Source organism: Rhagoletis pomonella, unplaced genomic scaffold, assembly GCF_013731165.1.
Source record: "Rhagoletis pomonella isolate Grant_MI unplaced genomic scaffold, Rhpom_1.0 Rhpom_scaffold_00006, whole genome shotgun sequence".
NCBI lineage: Eukaryota > Metazoa > Arthropoda > Insecta > Diptera > Tephritidae > Rhagoletis > Rhagoletis pomonella.
This window is the reverse complement of record NW_023458560.1, coordinates 6,167,880-6,189,008: the sequence shown is the minus strand read 5'-3', so window position 1 is coordinate 6,189,008 and position 21,129 is coordinate 6,167,880. Positions and strand designations below refer to the sequence as shown.

The 21,129-nt window shown below is 34.3% G+C and overlaps 1 protein-coding gene across 4 annotated transcripts in view; it reads right to left on the bottom strand.

The window, feature by feature from the left end:
• Nucleotides 1–21,129, bottom strand: part of LOC118740338 (ATP-binding cassette sub-family G member 4) — a 559,608-nt gene that overhangs the window by 368,122 nt on the left and 170,357 nt on the right. For 3 of the 4 annotated variants that reach the window (XM_036471830.1, XM_036471833.1, XM_036471831.1), the window contains 2 exons: nt 17,035–17,203; nt 6,542–6,642 (listed from right to left, as the gene is read on the bottom strand). In XM_036471830.1, the coding sequence (XP_036327723.1) occupies nt 6,542–6,642; nt 17,035–17,203 (270 nt within the window). Of the gene's footprint in view, nt 1–6,541; nt 6,643–17,034; nt 17,204–21,129 lie in introns of those variants that run through there. The other variant, XM_036471832.1, reaches the window with a different exon arrangement.

Here is a 21,129-nt window from a genome sequence, read left to right as displayed (position 1 = left end):
TAGTGCCGAAAATCAATCGATTGTGCATAAGGTGCCGGCTGCTTCCGAAAGGCCGAAAATGGCATAGTGTCCATTATTATTTTCAATCACTGGCATGTATACTTTTGTAAATGCACAGTTTCATACGTTAATATAAAAACTTGATTGTCTAAAAGAGTTTCCTTTACTCAATTTAATTGATTACAATAAAATGTATGAATCAAAATACATATGTATATATACAGATATATATTTATGTACGTAGTATCATACTCGTACGCAACCAACGAGGTTTTTAAGATCAATAATGCAAAGTTTGTTGACACCAAAACTGAGTATCAAAACAAAAAAGATGAAAACGTGAATGGTTAAAACGCGAAAAAGTGGGCATTGATCACATCGGCACACAGATATTTACAAACATTTTTATGTACGTAAACACCTTCATACAGGGTCGGACTAACATGTGTAGGGCCCGAGGAAATGGCCCTATGGCGATTACCTGTAAATTAATAGCGTTTTCTTTTCTCAATGAAAATGTTGCCTCAGTATATGGCAACATTATGGCCCCTATTATGAGTTGCATTCGATCTTCGACTGTGGTCGAAAGTGCTGATCGAACGAATTTTCATTTGGTATTATGGCGCTCATTCGATGAAGAATAGCGCTATTGTGAATTTCGCTCGTTTAGGTTGTTCACAATCAAGAATGATAGAATACAAAATTGCGCCGATTGCAGCAGAATTCGTGAGAGTAATTTTGGCGTGACGTCACCGAAGAGTTGACAACTGAGAGCGGCAAATAAAACTGCTGTCTAGTGATGTGTTCAATTGTCGGTACCCAATACCTAAAAAAAGGCTTCGGTACCCAATACTTCTTTATCGGTATCCGATACTGATTCTTTACATTAAACCTTCGCCATTATATGCATTTCAAGTTTAGAAAAAACTTTCGTTACTAATTTATATGATATCGGTTAAAACACTTGAACTTATTGCAACAGAAAAATATTTTTTTATCAGTTTTAACCCTAGTCATTTCATATCATACCGACTCGAAAATTGTCTCTTATTGGTTACAGAATCTGTCGCTAACTGGTATCAGAATCTGCCTACAAAAATGATATCGTCCGATTCAGCTGGAACAAAAATGCTTCAAACAAGTAAGAGTTTCTCTGTATTATGGCCTCGAACCGACATATATACATCTTTCATTTAGATCAGTATTAAAAGCTCTAATGGCTCCTACATTCGGGTTTTGATAGGCGAGTCTCCCCTGAACCGTTTTTCCATATTTTTGGCCTATGTGCGCTTTTATTCGAAACCTGAATGTTTCGGTACCGAGTATCGAGAGTATTGGATACTTAAAAGTATTGACTCAGCACATCACTACTGCTGTCATCTCGACTGTGATGTCAGCAAAACAGCTGATTCTGTCAAATTCACTGAGAGCCGATTAGCGGTATTGCCATCGGCGCCACCTTCGGTATTCTCTCCACCGTGGTTCACAATAGTATATTTTTCACCGCTGAGAAGCTTTGTTTACAGATCGAGCAAACTAAATAGTGTGCTTATACATATGTACATACATATCGAGCCCTAACCGCCAAAATAACGTAAGCGACACTTTTTTCAAAATTTTCTTTTTGATGCAGAAATATTCCTAGAGCATCTAGATCAGTGCCCGCCAAACACTTTCCTGGGAACTATATTCGGCCTTTCACATGTACACAATCGGCTTCTTACACGTACACAATCCGAACGTCAACAGAAAGAGTAGAAGAGCAACAAATTTTATTTAGTTGCATGCAAACAATAGGCGAAGCAGGTTGGTGACGCATTATTGTTGAATAAAGTAGGTACGCTGAGCAGAATGAATGAATATTCATTCAAAAATTTTATAACACAATTTTTCGTACATACACCCCTAGAAATAGGTATGTATATGGTACCAAGTCGTGCTTTTTCTTCACATTAAAAGAACTTTGTGAATTATGTATTTTTTTTTTTAATACCAGACTAGTCCTCAATTAAAACATACAATATGTTTTGTTATTTATCTTTTGGTTTAATCGTTATTTTAAATTGCTCTTAAATGTCAAGTTTTACCTAATTTTAAAATAAATATATATTAGATATATATATTTTTATTTTATTTCTACTTGAAATCAACGAAATTTTCTTTTAATATTCAGAGAGCACGTTATCTTTTTTGCTCAGAAATCCACATAAAAAAATAATAATTTTGTACAATACATACAAAATTTTACCAACTTTTTCCTTTCTTAAGGCCGTTAACTTTCATTATATGTTTCTATGTTGTTTAGATCTAAAAAAAATAGCGCACAATGAAAAAAACATACCAAAGTTTTTATAATAAGTAATAAAACACAGAAATTTTTTTCCGTGCATTACCACCAACACATTCTCATTTTTTGTTTCATAACTAATACATGCTCATTTTAAGACTTTTCTCTTTTTGGCGGGCACTGATCTAGATACATTTCTGCATCAAAAAGAAAATTTTGAAAAAAATGTCGCTTACGTTATTTTGGCGGTTAGGGCTTGATATGTAAATTTGTGCAAATTAAAATAAAATAAAAAAGAAAGCGAGTTTATAAAAGCGTGGTAAAAAAAAATTTTAATTAGCACAACGGAGTAATGGTTGAACGATTCTTCAGAGGATGAGGGCTTAAAAAACTGGCCAGGAGCAGAAAACGTGAGAGTTTAAGTGCAGTATTTCGAATATATTTTCGCATACAATATATTTAAGAAATTTTGTGATCCAAATCTATTTAAAATATATTAAAACTATAAACAGCTCCATGATTTTGTTTTCAGAAATCGTGCCAACAACGTATAGGGATTTTCTTTCATGGGTAAAACCAGACTTTCGAGCTTGTGTTTACTATTCACGACGTTAGAACTGCTTGAAATTAATACAAATTGTTTGAAATTAGTGTCTAGCCGCCAAAAAGTAAGAAAACAAATGCGAAATCATACATTTTTAAAATTTTCTAACATTTCGCTACACCAACGAAAGCAAAATTCTGTTCGACAGAAAATTCGATACTCAACGAAAATTTCGACACGCTTGCATAGCTCATAATACGCATTTCACTTTCGATCTTCGATAGCCAGCGAAGAACGAAAATCGAATGCAACTCATAAATGTAAATGTTCCCCTGCGCCTTGTAAAAAGGTTCCTTTTAATGTATAAGAAAAGAACAAAAATAATGCCAACTTCAAAAATCATGATTCCACCAACTTATTTACAAATTACTTTATTAATTTTATTAAAATTATATAACTTACTTCTATTATTCATTTATGAAGAATAGTTACTAAACAAGTAAGAAAGTCTAAGTTCGGGCGGAGCCGAACATTAAATACCCGGCGCAAGTATTAAATATATGTTTTTCCACCTTTCCGAAACCTTCCGCTAGATGGTAAGCCGGGGTGTATACATTTTAAGTAAATTAGCGTCCTTAAATTTCGAAATATTGCAGTTTCAAGCATATCTGAAATTTACCGTTATATGAAAAGCGGCCTCAATTTTAGTCCGATTTCAACAATTTTCAACGGTTTGCTTTTATGTGGCAAGCACAATAACCATACCGAGCTTGGTACAAATTGCTAGAACGGTTAGCGAGATACATATACGTGATCATAAGTGGGCGGTGCTACGCCCATTTTCCAAAATTTTGTCATAAACGTATTTCTTGGTAAAGAATTGTTGCAATCATCAATTTTGAATAAATTAGCTTCAATATTTACTGATTTATCGAAGATTTTGTATTTCTCGAAATTACCGTTATATGGGATGTGGGCGTGGTTATTGTCCGATTTTAGAAATTTTCGGCCAGTTGGTATGCTGTATCAGGACCAACAACTGTGCCAAGTTTGGAAGAAATTGGTGTAGCAGTTACCAAGATATACACATGTAACCATAAGTGGGCGTGGCTACGCCCATTTGCCAAAATTTTGTAATATTCTTATTTTTCGTCTAAAACTCATTGCAAATATCAATTTTGAGTGAATTATCTTCAGTAGTTACTAAAATATCGCAGTTTTCGTTTTTCTGAAAATTACCGTTATATGGGAGGTAGGCGTGGTTATTGTCCGATTTTTAAAACTTTCAGCCATTTAGTAAGCTGTACTAAGGCCAACAACTGTGCTAAGTTTGGAGGAAATTGGTGCAGCGGTTACCAAGATATACACATGTAACCATAAGTGGGCGTGGCTACGCCCATTTTCCAAAAATTTATAATATTCATGTTTTCCGTCTGAAACTCATTGTAAGTATCAATTTTGAGTGAATTAGCTTCAGTAGTTACTAAAATATCGCAGTTTTCGTATTTCTTAAAATTACCGTTATATGGGAGGTAGGCGTGGTTATTATCCGATTTCGCCCATTTTCAATACCATCTGTCCCACGCCCAAAAGAAGTTCACGTACCAAGTTTCGTTAAGATATCTCAATTTTTACTCGAGTTATCGTGTGCACAGACGGACGGACGGACGGACGGACGGACAGACAGTCACCGCTTAATCGATTTCTCTTTTCATTCTGATCATTTATGTATACATTTGTCTATATCTATCTCGATTCGTTTTGCCTGTTACAAACAACCGTTATGTGAACAAAGTTATAATACCCTTGTGCACAAGTGCGCTCGGGTATAAAAATAATCAAAATCTGCAAGGCAAGACTCGCGCTTACAATTTAACAAGGGCACAAAATGTTGCACTTTTGTCGGGCCAGAGGCAACATGTTGCGAAAAGAACCGAGAGAAAATGTGAAAATCAGAGCGCCCTGGCACAGGGCAGAATAAATGCGACATTATTCAGAGAAACGAAATGCGTTTCCTTCAATTATCAATATATTTTTGTTTCAATAACAATTACACATACTTTCTGCTCTTTTTTCCCTCTAATTTTTGCTAGACAATCGAATGCCCCACCTATGTAGAAATCAAAATAAACAGACTTTCAAGTAAGGTTATGTTCGACCATGTATTTTGATCATTATATAAGACGTCACAAGTCAAGTCAAATTAGCTTAAACATGAGTAACTGAGCCTTTACCGAAATCAGAGATGGGGCCCGAGATTTCGACATAGGCCCGGCGGGCTCCGGCTAAAGCACGCAGGTACGGGGCGGGAGAGTTTGACTTCGGCACGAGCTCGTGGTGAATTTCTAGCAAAACACCAAAAACAACGAAAAAGCTCTTAAATTATATGGGCAAAAAATACTAGGTAGAAAGAAAGTAGATATTGAAATTAGGGTATTTTAGCAACCACTTCGCGTTTTGACTTTGACACTTTTCGAGTTTCGCCAACGGGCAAATGATTTGAAATTTTTGCGAGTTGTATTCAGATAGCTGGTAAACGGGTATTTTCGTTACTTAATTTACTATACTTAAACTTAGAAAACCTTTGTTTGTTAAAATATTAAGCTGTAAAGTGTAAAGGCTGGAAAGGAAGAAAAACTTTTGAAAATCTCTAACAAAGTTAAAACATAAGATAAGTAGATATGCCTCTAATTTTCTGAACACGAAGTTTATCATGAAACTTTTCTGAGTAAAAAAATATTAGTTAATTTAATGCTTAATTTTTTCGTTAAAGGAAACATTTTTGGTGGAAGTCAATATAAGCCGTGCTAAATCGGGTTCGGTCGTGGCGGGCTGTTTCGCGCCACGCCTCACTGATATTCCGCGTGAATGTTCGTGCGTGTTTTTGAATAGGTGTTCTTCACTCGTGCCGGGCCGGGCCGCAAAAATAGGGTCCGCGCCCATCACTAACCGGAACTATGCCGAAAGTTTCAAGTCTCTGGATTAACGGAAGGTAAGTTTAAAATCGATTGCAAATTTCCCCGGCATGAAAAAGTTATATAAAATCTGGTAAATAAAAAAATTAAAAATATGTCAAACTACAGATGAGCAGCTTTTTTGTAACACTCTCGATGACGTTTTTTGCAAAGTCAAAAAAATTAAAGAATGTGAGCATAGGACTGGCAAAACACGTTTTTTAAGATTCTTCCAAAAATTTTAATGGCAAAAGTTGTTTGAACATTTAGAGTTTTCTAACAACAAATTTTCTCGAGAATGTCATGTGGGGCCCGATTCAAGTCCCTGTCGACCTATGCTTAAATTTGGCCCTGTCTTCCTATTACCTATAGATAATATACACTCATACATGTGCATGAATTCTTCTGCAGTTATAAAAAACCGGCAACTAAAAACCGGAAAATGTGCATATTGCCGGCTGAAGTTTGATTGCTATGGTACGAGTGTGGATTGAACGAATTAGGCCAACAAACTTCAAGTCCAATGAACTTTGCTTTAGTAATTTGTTTACCGGTATTACAAGTATGTGATGAATTTCGATTTCTGTTTTAAATCTTTGTTTTTGTCAACCCTTTTTCGCAATTTGCTACCAAATGCTTTAACTTAGTACATACAAATTAAATACATATGTACATACGTATATAGTACCTAGTAATATGAACATATGTACATATCTACTGTTTTTTTTTTGTTGGTTTCGTTAAGAAATTACTCACCTGAAAAGGTATTTCAAAAGAAAGCAACGAAAGGAAATAAGGTGCTAGACCGTACCAACGATTGAAGTGCTCGCGTGTCAGCATTCCGATTTCAAGAGGAACTGCAACAGAAAGGTAATACATACATGTTTATATTAATAATATAGATACTAATATATCTAGTCATACATATAATAGTAGTTAGTTTAGTAAAAAGCTAATATATAAACGGATTTACTTCATTTAGTCGGGTTATTGACTCTGGTTTTCCAAACCGGTTTCAACCGTTTTTTTTGCGGTTTTTTTTTGAAACCTTGATTTTTCGAATACTGACCGGATTTGTACAATAGAATAAACCGGGTTTTCGCCTACTTTATTTATATACCAGAATATAAAAATTCTAAATATAATTTTTTTTGAAAATAGAACTACTTAGAAATTTGTTATTAATCTTTGATATAAATACTAGAAATTCTCCATTGCAGAAAATTACTTAAAACGTAAAGGGAAAACCGAATGAAATTCTTTCACGGTTTTTTCTCTTGTTGGAGCAGCTTATACTAAATCCCCACTGCGTGTTTTATTCGTAATTAGCTCGCTCATTGGACCAATAACCAAGCGAACTACGAACAAATCGTTTCCGTCCCTAATTTTATTCGGAAATTTATCGAACTCAGTTGTCAGAGAAATAGAGATAGAACAAGTAATTTTTAAGCAAAAAACAAAGCCGACTTCAAATATCATATAAAAAATTAGGAGCACCGTTAATATTTTCATGATCTAATGATCTGATCGAAACTAGATAAGTATGGGACCACCTCTGAGTCACTACCTTCCCGATGCAAAAAAAAAAATTTCGAGATCGGTTGACGTGGTCCAAAGTTATGCGGTAACATACATAAAAAAAAATATTCCGACCTCCCCCTTTTTTGAAGTCGGTTAAAAAAATCAAAGGGAGGAAATGAAGAAAAATAATAGAAAAATACAATGAACTGTCATATTACCGTATTAATTTATGTAACGGCAGACACTGGAAAATGAGAGATTTTCGGGCCGTCGTAGGGAGAGGGATGTTAGATGGACATACGTATACAGTGGTGGTTAGTGTCGTCGGGAATCTTTTTCAAATTAGATTGGAGAGATTTGCCTGCTACAATATCCAGAGTGGAGTTGGGTGAAGGCATCTCGAGCTCGGTGGCGTTGGTCTCCGATGATGGAAATCAAGAGGCGAGGGTTGACACAAGTGTCGATTAATTCTCGATGAATGGCCTGTATTTGTATAGTCGGTCTGGTTCAGCGGTTGGTATATTCTCATTCCCAAGACAGTCGATTCTACATGCCCGAATTTGTCCCGATAATACACTGTTGTTATAACGACTAATCTAGTTAAAATTGGTGAACCCCATCGAAAGCGAATTTTTCACAATTTCTTCTGTTTTACTTGTAGTTCAAACTGCTTCGAACTTATTTTGCTAATATATAAATTAAAGCTATACCTACTTTTAGCACTCGTATTCTAATTTTGGTCACGATTTCTGATTAACAGTAACTGTTACTGAAGAGAAAATAGGTAAAATAAAACCGTTTAATGCGGGTGGTTTCTTAATTTGTAAAGAGCGAACCGATTTTTTTTTCAAATTGAAAATTTTCGAACAACTGGAAACCCGGTTTTCTAAAAAAGGGAATAATCGAATATAGGTCACAACTAAGAAATGAAAACAGAATTCAAAATACATATTTCTTGTTTATAAGCAATTCCTCTAACTCACTGGAAAAACTGTAAGAAAACTTCGCCTATTTAAATATACACTGGAAAAACTATAAGAAAACTTCTCCTTTTTTAATATGCACGAAAAGTTTCGACATAGGCATTTCCCGCTTATAAGCACCGAAAAGTGTGTCAACTTCTCGCTAAGTATAAGCCCTGAAAACAAATTTTTAATTTTGAAATTCTTTTACGCACAATTTATATACATAGTTGTTATCCGCTCATTAAATTTCTGAGCACTGTGTCAGCAGTTTACTTGTAATCGATTTTGTACGTCAATACTAGAGCTGCAAAATTATCGATAATTTCGATGGTTTAAGGATAACTATCGATAGTATCGGTTTCAGCTAAAAAATTATCAATAAGGAACTAAAAATAAACTAACGATAGTGTCGTATGAGTTTACTAGATATATATGTTCCACTTTTTGAAATTTGTTGTATTACATAATATAATACATCCATGCGCGTAAGATAAAAAGTAAACTCTTTTTTTTATTTTGAACAAACCAGCCGAAAAACTCCATCAATACTTACGTGAATTCTCCTACTTGACCCAGAAAGCGAATCATGTCTATATACATGCACATATTTGAAACATTTTGGCTGTGTTTCTTTCTACATTCCAGATAATCTCATTTCACAGCCAGAATAAACAGAATGCGTTTGAAATATACGTTAACATATCATAAGGAACGTTCTAAAGAATAAGTCAACAAAAAAGTTTATTCCAAACGTTCAGAATGAATAAAGAAATTCAGCCTTTTAATATTTTTTACACGAGCCATTTGCCAGCAACAAATTCTTTGAATTGAACTTTCAGTGCATATGTATGCCGCCATTTGATCGTATTTCCAACTATTGATAGTGATGTGAAATTGTAAACTACCGATACTATACTCATATGCCATGCACGAGTATGTACTACATAGAAGAGCTGGAAAACTATCGATGGCACTATCGATAGTATTGATGGTTTGCCTTTTATTGCCACTATCGACACTATCGATAGTGTCGTTTCTAGGTTGTTACTATCAATAGTTGCAGCCGCCATCGAAAGTTTCTTCTCTATTTCCACAACTCTATCATTCTAATTCGAAATTTTTTGGTGTACAGGCTTTTCGTTTAGATACATATGTATGTAAGATTAGGATTTTAGGGGTCTCGTTTATACAATCCCGGAATCCCGGTGTTAGTCCGGGTTTGGATATTCAATATTTTTCCACAACTTGAGAAGCTCTCCTACCATATAATAAATGATAAATAATAAATAAATGGGTTTGAAACCTAATTTTTATTTAAAGTGAAAAATATTTCATTAGTAACAAAACAAAAGACAGAAATTAAATTCGTACGCATTTAATAATACTTTAGCTCGATGCAAAAAAAACTTAAGTCAACAAATGTATTTTGTGGTTGAAAGAAGTTCATAATACAAGTGACAGAAATACAGTATATTTTGCCTAGCTGCCCATCCTGCTTTGCACGAAAAACTTGTGCGCTTAACCGAAAAGGCACGTTGCAATGTTTCATCAGTACGGCAGTAATGCCGCTTTTATTACGTGCCTCGAACAGGACAGGAAAATGATAGCCGTTTTCGTTCTTCTGCGAGATGAGCAAAATCAATAAAAACTTTTAAAATTAGCCAGTGCAGGAGCAGTTTCCTTATAAATGTTAAAAATAATGCCGCGGATGCGTATTTTGGGGTAGGTATCTTAAATGTGTACTTAAGCACAAAGGCAGCAAAACAAAATATACTGTTAAAAAATCGATTTTTTCAACCAGTTTTGTTTACTTAATATTAAAATTTTTTTATTCTGTGGTCATTTTATTAAAACTATTCTGTGGTTTATTTTTCACGTAATTGAAACGATTGTGATATCACCCTATAGTACAAATGCCACAAATGAAAAGCAAACGTTTCTCGTTGGGGAAAATGACATTGAATCTTACAATTTGTTTCTGACTATGTACAAAACTGTACAAAACCGCAAGTGATATGATGATCGATGAGCAAATGGGAATTGTTTTGTACAGTTTATTTTAGTACTCTGATTACAAGTAAAAAGAGAAACACTATGAACTAGTTTCATTATATGACAAATTTGTACTTTGAATCTTTGACTATTTTATGCTTTCATGTTTCTAACTCATAAAACATTAATCTGTATAGTTGTAGTAACATTGAACCACAAGATGCATTTTGAAGTTTTCTGGCAGCATTTTCATTCGATGTTCGCGAAGAAAAGCCTTGAATGTACTAAATGTGCGCTCGACATATGTTGATGCAAGTGGAGCCCAATTTAAATATGGAACGTTTGAAACGTTCATATTATCAGGAATAAGGGCGTTTTCCTCGCCCTTTACAATTTTATCCACACCCCTTACCCCTTATTGTCTCCAAGCCTACGTTAGCTGAGAAAACGGCTTTGAATTTTTCCAACACCAATTTGGCAAGAGGTCTCTGCGCTTCTATAAGCCGCATGGGCATGTGTATATTTTTTAATTAAAAACAAAAAAACGTAAATGCTATAATCACTTTTTTAAAGGTAGAAAAGGTAAAAAAAGGCAAATATGTTTCTTAAAAAAGGCAAAAAAGGCAACATCAAATGTGTATATATGGAATTAGGGAAAGCTAAATCGTGGACATTCTTAATCGAATATACTCTATCTCTTTAGCAGAAAAAAAGGCAATTTCCATAAAATCCGTTCCCTGCACATATGTATTCATGTATTTTTTTTATCTATCGATTTCATCATTAGTAGCTTGATTTTTCTGCAAAGGAACAGGCTTTAATACAAATGAAAAAAATACATATAACAAAAATATGTTATTCTCTTTTAATTTTTTCCCTGTAGAAATTTTATTTTTTTGATAAAAATTATTATGTCTTGGAAAACTGGTATACAGATTCCTAATCTACGACCCAATCTTAGGCGCATGATAAGAGAAAACAGACCTAAAGTGCAAACAGCTGATTCGATAATAAGCTTGTTTTATGCTCGAAAAATCGAAATCTGATGGAATTTCGCGACAGAAATTGAAAACGGGTATCGGGTTTCATTTCTGATAAAAATCAATTCCGAGTCGGATTATGCGACAAAGCTGATTATTGTTATAATATACGTTCTAAATTTGAACCTTATGAAATATCTCGATTCGCGCGCCACCCAGACGGCTAGTTCATCTTTCATTTGGCATTGTCATCAGCCTCTGAGCTAATAGTGATTTCGTTTCTTTCAAAAAATGTTGCTCTTCCCCGGTGCAAAATGGGGTGATTGTTACACTCAACCCCATAAAAGGGCATGTTTTGCCTTCTTTTCCATGTCTAGCTCAGGCAATTCATAATATTGTCGTTTTAAGCAACTATCGGATTTTCAGGGCAACCATTGCCCCTGACAATGCTTCAAAGGGCAGGGAATGTGCCTTTTTTGCATTACGAGAGTGCGACATCTTAAAAAACGAACACAAAATTTCCTTACCGTTTGCCTTTATTTTAGAATCGAACACGAAAAGAGAAAGGACAATCAAAAGGCGACATTTTTTGGTAGAAACGAAATCACTATAAGTTTCAAGTCTCTAGCTCTTTGGGAAGTTGGCTAAAAAAGGATTGCAAAATTTGACACGCACACGCAACTTAATAAAAGCGTTTTAAATATTAGACATTTTTTAAGGAAAACTTTAAAAAGTTTTTTATCATTTCCGCTTCTAATGCTGGATTTTCACTAGGCATTAAATGGCAGAAATGTCTTGTCATTACTTAAAAAAAAACTGTCATTAAATTCCTTTCCCCATTTTTTAAATGCCTCCAATTTTTTGTAATTTCAATGTCTAGTGGAAAATCATTATTACGCATGCTTTAAAAAACATTTGTATTAACACTTATTCCAACTCGTCATATCAAGTAAAACAAGGTTATTCTTATTGGAATAAATGGAAAACTGGTTCGGGTATGACATTGGCTACCAAGAGGTAAAATTAACTTACTAACGACTCCTAACGGCAGAAGGTTTTTTATGAGAAACGTTTTCATTAATATTATAAAAATACTTTTTGGATGGTGCCCGGGGCCAAGGAAAAAATGTGAAGTACTATTTAAACATGGGTTAAACAAAGCAATATGATTGTGCTCGTATTAAGAATCTTGAAAGCCTGTGTGGCTCTTATTAGTTTTGCTCAGAAAAAGTGATTGACTGATTCGCATTGTAGGTATTTAATGCAAATTCAATGAAGTAATGAATGTCGCTATTTGACACAAATCAGCAACACGTTTGACTTACGGCAGCATGTTGTGCTCGCTTGTGCCACGTATGTATGTATTAGGAATGTTTCGAATGTAATGCGAATGCGAATATTAGGAAAAACATTAAAAAAGCTATAACCAACTTAATGGCGTTTTCTTTTCTTCAAAAAAGGTTGCCTTTTCATGGCCTTCCTTTTAGTATTTGTGCGCAGAGGGCACTGAGAAGGCAACATTTTCCGGTAGAAAAGAAAACGCTATAAGTCATCTTTTTTATAAATTATTAGAACATTGAACCAGTGCTTAACCTATACAGTGTTTTAATCTAGTAGTCAAGGTTCAAAAAGGGCATAATACATTTCAGGAAAAGTAATTATGCTGCCTTTCCTCCCATGAGGCGATTTCTTAGAGGCTGGTAGATATATAAGGCCGACTGGACTAGACAATTGCTCACTTTCCACGAATATAGTACAAAACTTAACTAAAATATGTAACTAATAGTACAACTACGTAAAATATGAAAAGCACTGAAATAGTTTACAGGTCACAACAAAAAGAGGATAAAGTGCAGTGTTTTGCCTGTAAAATATTTAAATTGAAACAATCTTTAACATATATATGTGCGTTACGCTGCGATTGTGTGCTTAGTGGTGTTAACCGCAAAATATTCCAATCATTTGATACGAATGTGTAAACTGATGCGAACCATACGTATAATGAATGCGACTTCAAATATTCGCAACATCCCTGGTATGTATGTATGTGTTGCTGCAAGTAAAATAATAGCAGCAAAATTCAAAATGATGATTTTGGTAACTTATGTTTATTTATTTATTGTTTATAATTTTCATTTAAAATATGGGTTGATGTATATCAGAAACCTCATAAATAGAAGTTACAAAGCTGCACAAATTTCAATTTTTTTATTAAGATTTTCTAGAAATAGTTTGATTATGCTATTTCGTAGATCATTCAATTTTAGTATAACAAAGGGTAAGTTTCAAGTCCCCAAAAGTTACCGTTCATTTGTTAGACTTTTTTTGTCGAGGGTGTTGCGCAATATTTTCCATATAATGCATGAACAAAATTTATTTTTATATGGAAGACAATGCCTTTATTAACAATAAATAAATAAACATAGCTTGCCAGCAGCATCATTTTGAGTTTTGCTGCTATTATTTTACTCGCAGCTATACTTATATATACTTACTTGTAGGTAAGCAAACATTGATTGTTGCAACGCTATGAAACTTTAGGCTTTCCTTTTGCTTATATGTACATATACCTACAGTCAAACTTCTCTATACTGAACTTCTGAATAACGAAGTCTGCTCTATTGCGATTCGACCTTAAGAATGGTGCTTTTTCGTTTTGATTTTAGTGTAATTTGTTCTCTATATAAAGAAATTCCAAGTAGCGAACATTTCTGTATAAGAAAAAATTTGTGCAGCCTTAACTTGGAACTAGAAGCATTTCTAATCACTATATAACGTCTGAAAAACCCGTATTTATGGCGCGATTAGTTTCATATTTATAGCGCATATTACTTAAATATATATAACATTTTTAAATATTTTTCTTTTTTGTTAACCAATAATAAAAGCTAGTATTCAAAGTGTATTCTTTTAAATTACTTGTTTTTTAATGAGTCTGTATGCAGAATGCTTGCCAAGAAAAATATACTGTGTTCAGGCAAATCCTGAAATTTGGAAAATGGCAATTACAATTGATAAAGAATGTACACGAAAAAAACTGGTCACAGTTAAAACGTTCTAAAACATAAATATATGAATGGAATTCAACGATATTTACATATATTTACATCTAAACTTAGTTTTATTGAAATTCGGTAAAAAAGAGTTAATTCTCCTTGTAATAAGCAAACGATCGCAATTTTGACTTTATGTCCTTCATTAGCCCTTGCACAGAAGTTTCAGTGATTTCCTTGGAAACCAGCTGCCATTTATTTTTGAATTGTTGTGCGTTTTTTACAGCTTTGTGGGTCTTAAGAAGTTTGGATTTCATAACGGCCCAGTAGGTTTCGATCGGCCGATGCTCTGGACAAATAGGTGGATTCACCTCTTTTGCTACAAAATACACTTTGTTTCTATGTTACCATCCTAAAGCCATTTTTCCGTAATGACATATCGCGAGATCAGGCCAAAAAAGCACTGGATCTTTATGAAGCCGTATAAGAGGTAAAAGTCGCTTTTGCAGACACTCCTTTACATAAATTTCTTGGTTAATTGTACCAGTGCTTACAAAAGGATCACTTTAGAAGCCGCATTGGCAAATTGCCTGCCAAATGAGAAACTTTTTGGGAAATTTGTCAAACTTTTTGTTTTTATATTTATCTGCAACATTGCCTCTTTTATTTGCAGTGTGAAATTCGCGGCCCCGGATTTGTTTAAAATCGGCTTTTACGTACGATTCGTCATCCATAACAATACAGCCAAATTTTTGTATGAGACTGTCGTACAATTTCCGAGCACGTTGTTTCGCCAACAAATTTTGCTTACCGTTGCGATTAGGTGCTGCATTCACTTGTAAGAACGTAGTCCTGCTGTTTTGCATACTTTTTGTATATACGAAGACGACATGTTTAATTTTTTGCCGACATCTCTTACCGAAAGTCCAGGATTTTTCTTAAAAGCAGATAACACTTCCTTTGCCTTAATTTCGCAAGCAAATCCTTTTTTTCTGCCACTACCAGGGTTCCTTTTTAAAGATAAACATTCATTGTATTTTTTAAGCACATAAGTAACGGTAGACTTTGGAAATTTTAGCTTTTTTGCGATGTCGTTATGGAACATGCTGGGATTTTCCAGCTTTTTGCGCAATATTAACTCGCGATCGATTTCTTTCTTGGTCCTCGTTTCTACACTGATTTTTGTTACTAAAAAGAAATGATGCAGTAAGGTGGAAAATGCTTCCAGCTTTTTAAGTGTCTACCGATTTTTATTTTAATGTTATGATTAACCGAGCTATGCTTGGTTATGTGCGACCAGTTTTTTTCGTGTACATTCTTTAATAGTTACCGCAAATATCCCATCGCCCACACTTTTGGCAGCACCTTTAAGTTTGCTTTTCAAGCTCTTGTCAAAGCAACATCGCAAAAAAATATAAAAGAAGTTTTTTTCTTAACAGCGGTCGTCCCTCGGCAGGCAATAGCAAACCTCCGAGTGCATTTCTGCCATGAAAAACAGCTTCTCATAAAATTACAATCGCCGTCGGGTCCCTCACCTTTGTGTAACATCAAGGCGCACGCCACAAATCGGAGGAGAAGATCGGCCAAATACTAACATATGTGTGAGCTCCAATCCATTATTATTATTTAAATTTGCTTTTACATCCTGCGATAATCAATTAATAAATGGCTCCGTGTATAAGTGCTTCCGTAGAAAAAAAACGATTGATCATAAAGGCAATGGCAAGGGGAGAGATTCCAAAAAAGAAGACATTGCTAAGAAATTTAGGATTCTTCCCAGTGGTTCAAATTTTAAACGGAAGAAGCCTTAGAAATGAAAAACAACGTATCAAATACCGTATTTGCTTTTCTTAATGTATTCCAAATTTTTGTTGAAGAGGAAAAGTGGTAAAAATAAGTTCTAACCAAAATAACTGAACACTTCAAATAAAAATGTTAAAAAGCCTAATATTTTCCTTTTTCTATATAACGAAGTAGTTTTCCGATTTTTGGGATTCGTTGTAGATAAGTTTGACTGTACATACATATGTAGTAGGATTGTTGCGAATATTATTCTGAAATAAAAGTTCTTTCCGGATAATAGACAAACGGCTTATCCAAATTAAACAAGTTTGGTACCAAATGAAAGAGGATTTAAATAGCTTTAAAACTGTGTCTAGACGAGGAAAGCCACATATTGAAAAATATTTCAATAAAAAATTTAACTACTTACCATAAAACAAATCTTGTGTATATATATGGTATATGAATTTCTTTAGTATTAAATTATAAAAAATATAAATAGAGGTCGTTCGCTATTTCTGTTTAAAAGCTATTTCAGGCCTCTTTCATAAGATACCAAGTTTGTTTAATTTGGACAGGCGGTTTGTTTATTAAGCGGACAGGACTTTTATTTCGGAAAAATATTCGCAACAACCCTAGTATGTATGTACGTGCGACTACTACAATAAGTAGAATGACCAACCAATTAGTCAAAGCCAACTCGTTAATTCAATGTACAGAAGTTTGTTGAACTTGTGAATGCCACTTCATAAAGCAGGTCCATCGACCCACTTCAGCTACATTCACTGCGAATTCACACTTAAGTGCATTACTCAAACATCTTTCCCAACTAGTTAGCTGTTTATGTATTGCAAATACCACTTGTTGCATGTCCATATTTATACACATAAATGCAAACTTACATATCTGCATAGGTACATGCTAGTAGTGTGTGCAATATAGACATAGTTACAAATAAATTAAATTTAAAATGAAAAAATGTATGCATGTATGTATGTATGTAGGTTTGTACTTACATGTTAACACCACAGCCATTTTGCCCGTGTAGACCAATAATAAAATCGTACCGTACAAATAGACATAGTTGCCGAGCACAGTGGTCGCTTTATCGCCAACATTCATATACAAGTAGCCAAATACTAAACCGATTACAATGTGTGACATCAGACGAGCCAGCAGCAGAAACTGTAAAATAAACATTAAGTAAAAATAATAATTTTTACTAATTCACACACTTAATTGCCTCAGACCCGTTTGGTGGACGGGGTCTGTTAAAGAGTTGCATTTATTAAAAAAAAAAAAACTAATAATGACGCGAACCTCAACAGCTATAATGGAAATGACCAAAAATTAAATGGCAAAGCGTTAAAACCAAATGTAAAAAAATTGGCAGTGGTAACGCCACTCAAGCAAAAGTATGTTAAGGTTATTGCAATAAAGTTGCATGCAACTGGCTTAGCCGGATGGCGGCCGACAAGAGTCTTATACATATGTACGTAGTATACAAATAAATATACAGTGTAACGTTTCCTAACAGACACATATTAGATGGAAACGAATGAAAATATTTTTCTAACCCAGGTCTTAGGTATAATTTTCGGAACAAATTAGCCTCTCTTGAGTGGAATCTTTTTGGGCTGAACGCGGATACTTATTTTTATAAAGTTAGAACAAAAATCTCTTATCAATGAAGAAAATAAAATGTAACTTTTTTATGTAGAATTTCGTTTAGTTTGCTCAGTCCTTTTTGTTCAGGCATAGTGTAATTATATGTAAATGAAATACTTTTGAAAAAATTCCTAACGATGTAACATTACATCAATTAAACAAGTAAGAAAGTCTAAGTTCGGGCGGAGCCGAACATTAAATACCCGCCGCAAGTATTAAATATATGTTTTTTCACCTTTCCGAAACCTACCGCTAGATGGTAAGCCGGGGTGTATCAATTTTGAGTAAATTAGCGTCCCTAAATTTCGAAATATTCCAGTTTCAAGCATTTCTGAAATTTACCGTTATATAAAAAGCGGCTGTAATTTTAGTCAATAATGTTCAACGTATTGCTTTTATGTGGCAAGCACAATAACCGTACCGAGTTTGGCACAAATTGGTGGAACGGTTACCGATATACATACATATATGTGATCATAAGTGGGCGGTGCCACGCTCTTTTCCAAAATTTTACCATACACGTATTTTTTTGGTAAATAATTGTTGCAAGCATCAATTTTGAATAAATTAGCTTAATATTTACTGATTTATCGAAGATCTTGTATTTCTCTAAATTACCGTTATGTGGGATGTGGGCGTGGTTATCGTCCGATTTTTTTTAATTTTCGGCCATTTAGTAGGCTGTACCAATGCCAACAACTGTGCCAAGTTTGGAAGAAATTGGTGCAGCGGTTACGAAGATATACACATGTAACCATAAGTGGGCGTGGCTACGCCCATTTTCCAAAAATTTATAATATTCTTATTTTTCGTCTGAAAGTTATTGTAAATAACAATTTTGAGTGAATTATCTTCAGTAGTTGCTAAAATATAGCAGTTTTCGTATTTCTGGAAATTACCGTTATATGGGAAGTGGGCGTGGTTACAATCCGATTTCGCCCATTTTCAATACCAACCTACCTTGGATTAATGGAAACCTACATACCAAATTTCGTTGAGATATCTCAATTTTTGCTCGAGTTATCGTGTACACGGACGGTCGGACAGACGGACGGACAGACAGACATGGCTTAGTCGACTTCTCTATTCATTCTGAGCATTTATGTATACATTTGTCTATATCTATCTCGATTCGTTTGGGCTGTTACAAACAACCGTTATGTGAACAAAATTAATATACCCTTGTGCACAAGTGCGCTCGGGTATAAAAATTCTAAAAATACCCATCCCCTTGGGCGGACACTCAACTATTGTCCCCCTAAGGGAGACTTCACTGTATACATTTATGCACCAATGCATAGGTATTTAACTATGACTATACCCTGCAGCGAGTGATGTTAACCTTAATCTTACTTTATTCTGCTTACGCGAGCACTAGAGCTGACTATTTACTTTATCTTTTGTTAAAAAAGCTAACTGTGTACTGTTTTGTAAGGCGATGGCTGAAAAAAGTCAGACCTAGATACCCCTGCATTAGGTATCAACAAATTTGCAAATTTTGGTATTTCTTTAAATTTTTAAGTGTTTATTTGTTTACTCCATGCATATTAACATTACATATTTGTTTATTTGTTCACATATGTATTCTGCTGTAGGTGGTCCCATATTTTTATTACGTCGGACATAATATCAAAAGGATAATATAAGACATCGATCTTCATTTAATTTGTCCTGAATTCGAAAAAGTATTTATGAAGCGCGGAAAAAAAGTTTATTCAAATAAAATAGAATTTCCCGATTACGTCTGCATGACGTACAACTCACTTCAAGTTGGTATTGTCATAGCTCAACTACCAGTTCTTTATTTTTAACAACTGGTAATTTTACACTGAAGGGTAGATAAGATGCGCATCCTAAACATGTCTGCAAATATACGTACCCTGAGAAAAAAATTATCAATTGATTAAAATAACCAACTTCTAGTTAGCTTTTTCGCGGGACTTCGATAAATAACTAACTTTTAAGTAGCTATGACAAAACTAACTTTGAGTTAGTTGTAAAGTCGTGCAGGAGTCATGCAGACGTTATCGGGAGTTTGTTTTCTTTACTGAATATGATAAAGAATCTGCGAAGTTCAGAAAAAAAGTGTATTGAAAGTTATTTTTGTTTGATGACGTAATTTTATATTACCATTTTGATCTTATGTCTGATCGAATTCAAATATGAGACGACTTACAAAACAACATGTAAACAAATAAGCAAATATGTGATGTTAAATAAAATAAGTGAATGAAAAAAATATAAAAAATTGAACAAATCTTTTTTTTGTTGATAGTTTATGTCCAAAAGTAGTTAGCTACAAGTTAGTTGACATCTAACGCAGAGGAAACCAGTTCTCACTAGTTTGCGGCCATCGCCCTTCAAAAGTGTTTAGTTACGGCCAAAGGAAATAGTTAATAAATAGTTACCACTAGTCGACTGCTAGTTAGTTACAAACTTGTCCCATTTCCCGCAGGGTATGTATATAAGTACATTAGTATGTAAGATGTACAAGTGTTTGTATATATGTCGTCGTTTAAAGTTCAAAACCGCGTATGGACAAAATGCAAAACCGCGTATCAAGATAATGCAAAACCGCGTATGTGAGGTTGCATAAATTATTTTCTAGAGAATAAAAACACTCATATTTCAAAATGGCTCTCTTTTTTTTAAAGTAATCGCATTTCTGACTAGTATATTTCAGGACAAATGTATAAGGATTGCGCCAAGAGCTTGTAAGAGCAAATCCAATTTTTGGCAGCCAATGTCAGTTACGCGGTTTTGCAGAATGACGATACGCGGTTTTGTACTTTAAACGACGATATGTACATAGCTAGGCACATATATATTTATATATACTCTGAAATTGTTAGGTACAATCCCGTATTCCTCGGACTAAAACTAGTAAAACTGTCAAAAAATAAAAATTCGCTCAGAGCGAGAGAGTAACATTGAAAAGTACGGGATCGCTTTCTAGTAAAAAATGGTAACTTCTGTCAACTTCAACATAACCTCCTAATTTTGGTTGTAAATTTTTGCTTATTTTATATGTAAACACACTCAGCTCACGCATGTAAATAACCAGAAATACTTTCAAATTCATTAGAATCCACTTAAACAAGTAGTTAAATATTTTTCAATATGAATTAACAGAGTACACTTTTCTTTTGTTTACAATTTGGTTTCCAAACACACTACAGCTGATCGTTTGACACATTTACCAGAATTTGCTAGCAAAAAATTCTCGGACTAAAACTGGTAACTTCTGAGAGAGAGAGAAACGTACTTACTCTCTGTTTTGTCCTCTCAATAGTCAGAGTATCGAGTACGGGATCGATTTCCAGTAAAATCTGACTGATTCTGACTATTTCTGACTAGTCCGGACTCGTACGGGATCGCAACTGTTGATCGTATTCGAGTCTTTTTTGTGCCCTCTGCGCAGTCTGACGTTTGCCAGCAATATT